The sequence below is a fragment of the Aplysia californica genome, unplaced genomic scaffold (genome assembly GCF_000002075.1).
Source record: "Aplysia californica isolate F4 #8 unplaced genomic scaffold, AplCal3.0 scaffold00338, whole genome shotgun sequence".
NCBI lineage: Eukaryota > Metazoa > Mollusca > Gastropoda > Aplysiida > Aplysiidae > Aplysia > Aplysia californica.
Genome location: NW_004797608.1, coordinates 186405 through 189004, shown reverse-complemented (window position 1 = coordinate 189004; position 2600 = coordinate 186405). Strand labels below are relative to the sequence as shown.

The 2600-nt window shown below is 38.2% G+C and overlaps 1 protein-coding gene across 6 annotated transcripts in view; it reads left to right on the top strand.

Annotated features, from left to right (window-relative positions):
• LOC101848055 (collagen alpha-1(XXIII) chain) overlaps positions 1–2600 on the top strand; it is a gene marked incomplete at its 5' end in the record, with an annotated part of 76817 nt that overhangs the window by 15732 nt on the left and 58485 nt on the right. For all 6 annotated transcript variants that reach the window (XM_035970919.1, XM_035970918.1, XM_035970916.1 and 3 more), the window contains 1 exon segment: positions 295–357. In XM_035970919.1, coding sequence (XP_035826812.1) covers positions 295–357 — 63 coding nt within the window.

Sequence of the window (2600 nt, the reverse complement as noted above, 5' to 3'; positions counted from 1 at the left end):
CCCCCCCCCTGAACACCGAACTGGCGCTCTGCAGAAAGCGTGGCTCCATTCATGTCGTATTCTTTCATTCTCGTATCATTTGTTTATTCCTTCTTTCTCTCCCGATCGTTGAGCTCTGCAAAACGCGTTGCTCCTTTTATGACAGTATTCTTTCATTCACTTGTTATTTGTTCCTTCCTTCTTTCTCTCCCGATCGTGGTGCGATGCAGAAAGCGTTGCTCCATTCATAATTATTATATTCTTTCACTCCCATATTATTTGTTCATTCCTTCTTTCTCTCCCGATCACGACCAGGGCCCCGAGGGACCCCCCGGACCTCAAGGACCCCCAGGAAGGGACGGCGCCCCAGGAGCTCCGGTAAGTGCCAGACTTTCTAGACTTTTCTATGTCGTTGTCTGACTTAATACTTACATAATGGTCTCTCACTTAGTACTAGATCAACATCATTTTATAAGATAAGATAAGATAAGATAAGATAAGATAAGATAAGATAAGATAAGATAAGATAAGATAATACTTTTTTACCCCAGAGGGAATTTTTTCTTAGCTGTACGGGACCGTAAAAACACATTGACATGCTGGTATACATAAAAAATTTTAACTCATTAAAATTCAATATGAAAAGAGACCAAATGTACATTCACATCAAATGCATCATTCAACCACATGCAGGAATTTATAGTTCCTTGTCTTTATACTTTGAACATGTTCAAAGAAGTTGTATAAACCAGTGTAAAATTAATGTTTAAATAATCGGTTTTTGAGAGAAAAAAAAACTCCAACTTTTAAAGGTGTATCTTTATGACATTGGTTTCCCGGAAGTGGGCTTTAGAGTGATAACACAATTGCTAGAAATGTCTTGTGCAAATTATTACATTGACTTGCAGGACGCAAAATAGTGACCATAAATCATGTCGTATGTTTTTATTATTATATTATATTGTGCCTCCGGGGGCTATGAAATAGTACCTTTATAATGTCTGCCTCTTCTATCTTTTCATGAGAAAAATTACTTTATTAGCTTTGAAGAGCTACAATATTAAAAGTTTTGATTTTCTCTGTTTATAAATACGATTTCTGTTGTCATCGTAAAAAGTGTTCCTGCTAATTAAGTTTACTCTGAAATACAGTGTGGTCATAACAGTCCACAGAAGTGATATGTGTAATTTCTTTACAGCACTTTGTCTTCTGTATTTGCTTTTTCGGAGGTCAGTTTTAAGAAGTTTCTTATTTCAGTGTATTATTTATGGCCACAATATTAATGTGCAATATTATTTTGTATGTATGTTATGATGTAACATGCTGTTTCTCCCCAGAAGAAATCAAACGTACAACTTTTAAAAAATGACTCAATACTCTGTGTAAAGCTTTGGTACTCCGTTGTATAATTTCACACAATTGAATCAAAAGGTTGCACTCTGCTACTAGGATAGCATTAGTCTTAGTGTGTGCGTGTGTGTGTGTGTGTGTGTGTGTGTGTGTGTGTGTGCGTGAGTGTGTAGACATCAAGCGTGTACACACAGGACTGGCTTGGGCCCCCGAGGCTCTAGTAAACCCAAGGGATCTTGAATATCGCATTTATTTATTTCTCTTGTTCATTCATTTTGACGGGACTTTGTTTCTTCAACGATTTACGGAATCGACCTAGATAGCATTTGTGTTCAGAGATTTACTGATACGACTTAGAGAACATTCATTTCCGAGAATTTGGGTTCCAAAAGGAAAATCACGTCCCTTGCAGTACAACAAAGAGGTTAAAGATGTTTAATAGTAATGTATGGCTCTTTTCGTCTATGGAGACGGTCAATTTGGCGTAAGATGGTCTCAAGTTTGTCTTCATGCAGCTTCTTTCATGATAATAGTAATAGAGATAAATTAAATGTTCATCACTGATAACCACAAAGGGGGAGATAGATATTCCAGCAAAACAGGGATAAGCGCAAAATGAATGAACGACTTACTGTAACCTTTAAAAACCGATTATCACCCCTTGCATCGTTTGATAAAACTACTGTACTATTCGCCAACATTAATGGAATGCAGTCCTGCAGTGTAGCCGAAGGCTTTTCGTGTGCGGCTGCTCTCAGCCCATGGCTTTCCTCACCCGCCAACAGAGATTGTGCCAGTTCTTGTAGCAGACTTCTCACCCCACTAAGTGACAGCGCCACCTGGGCTCTATGCATTGTGACAATCAGGATTTATCTACTCGTAATATTGTCCCTAGAACTGGCTATAGACTGAGAGAATGTGATGAATCTTCGCAGGGCTGTATTTAACCGCTTCGTCAATTAATTGACACATTCATCATCATCATCTGTCTGCATTTCCATACGCAGTAACATTTCCCTTCACAGTTTTTCTTTCATTCATGTTGATCACCCTTCATCTGGTTTCTCCCCTGCCATGGTTTAATGAACTATGCTTACATAATGTGTTCTTGTTCTCATCTGGCTCCAACTGTTGTGTTAGAAACCTCGCTATTGTTTCGTAGATCAATGTGATTCATTAGCAGTCTCATAAAGTAGTATTCATTCATTGCTATATCATTATATTAATCAACATGAATTGCCTGTCGTGTCACAAGAAGGATTCTCTACACC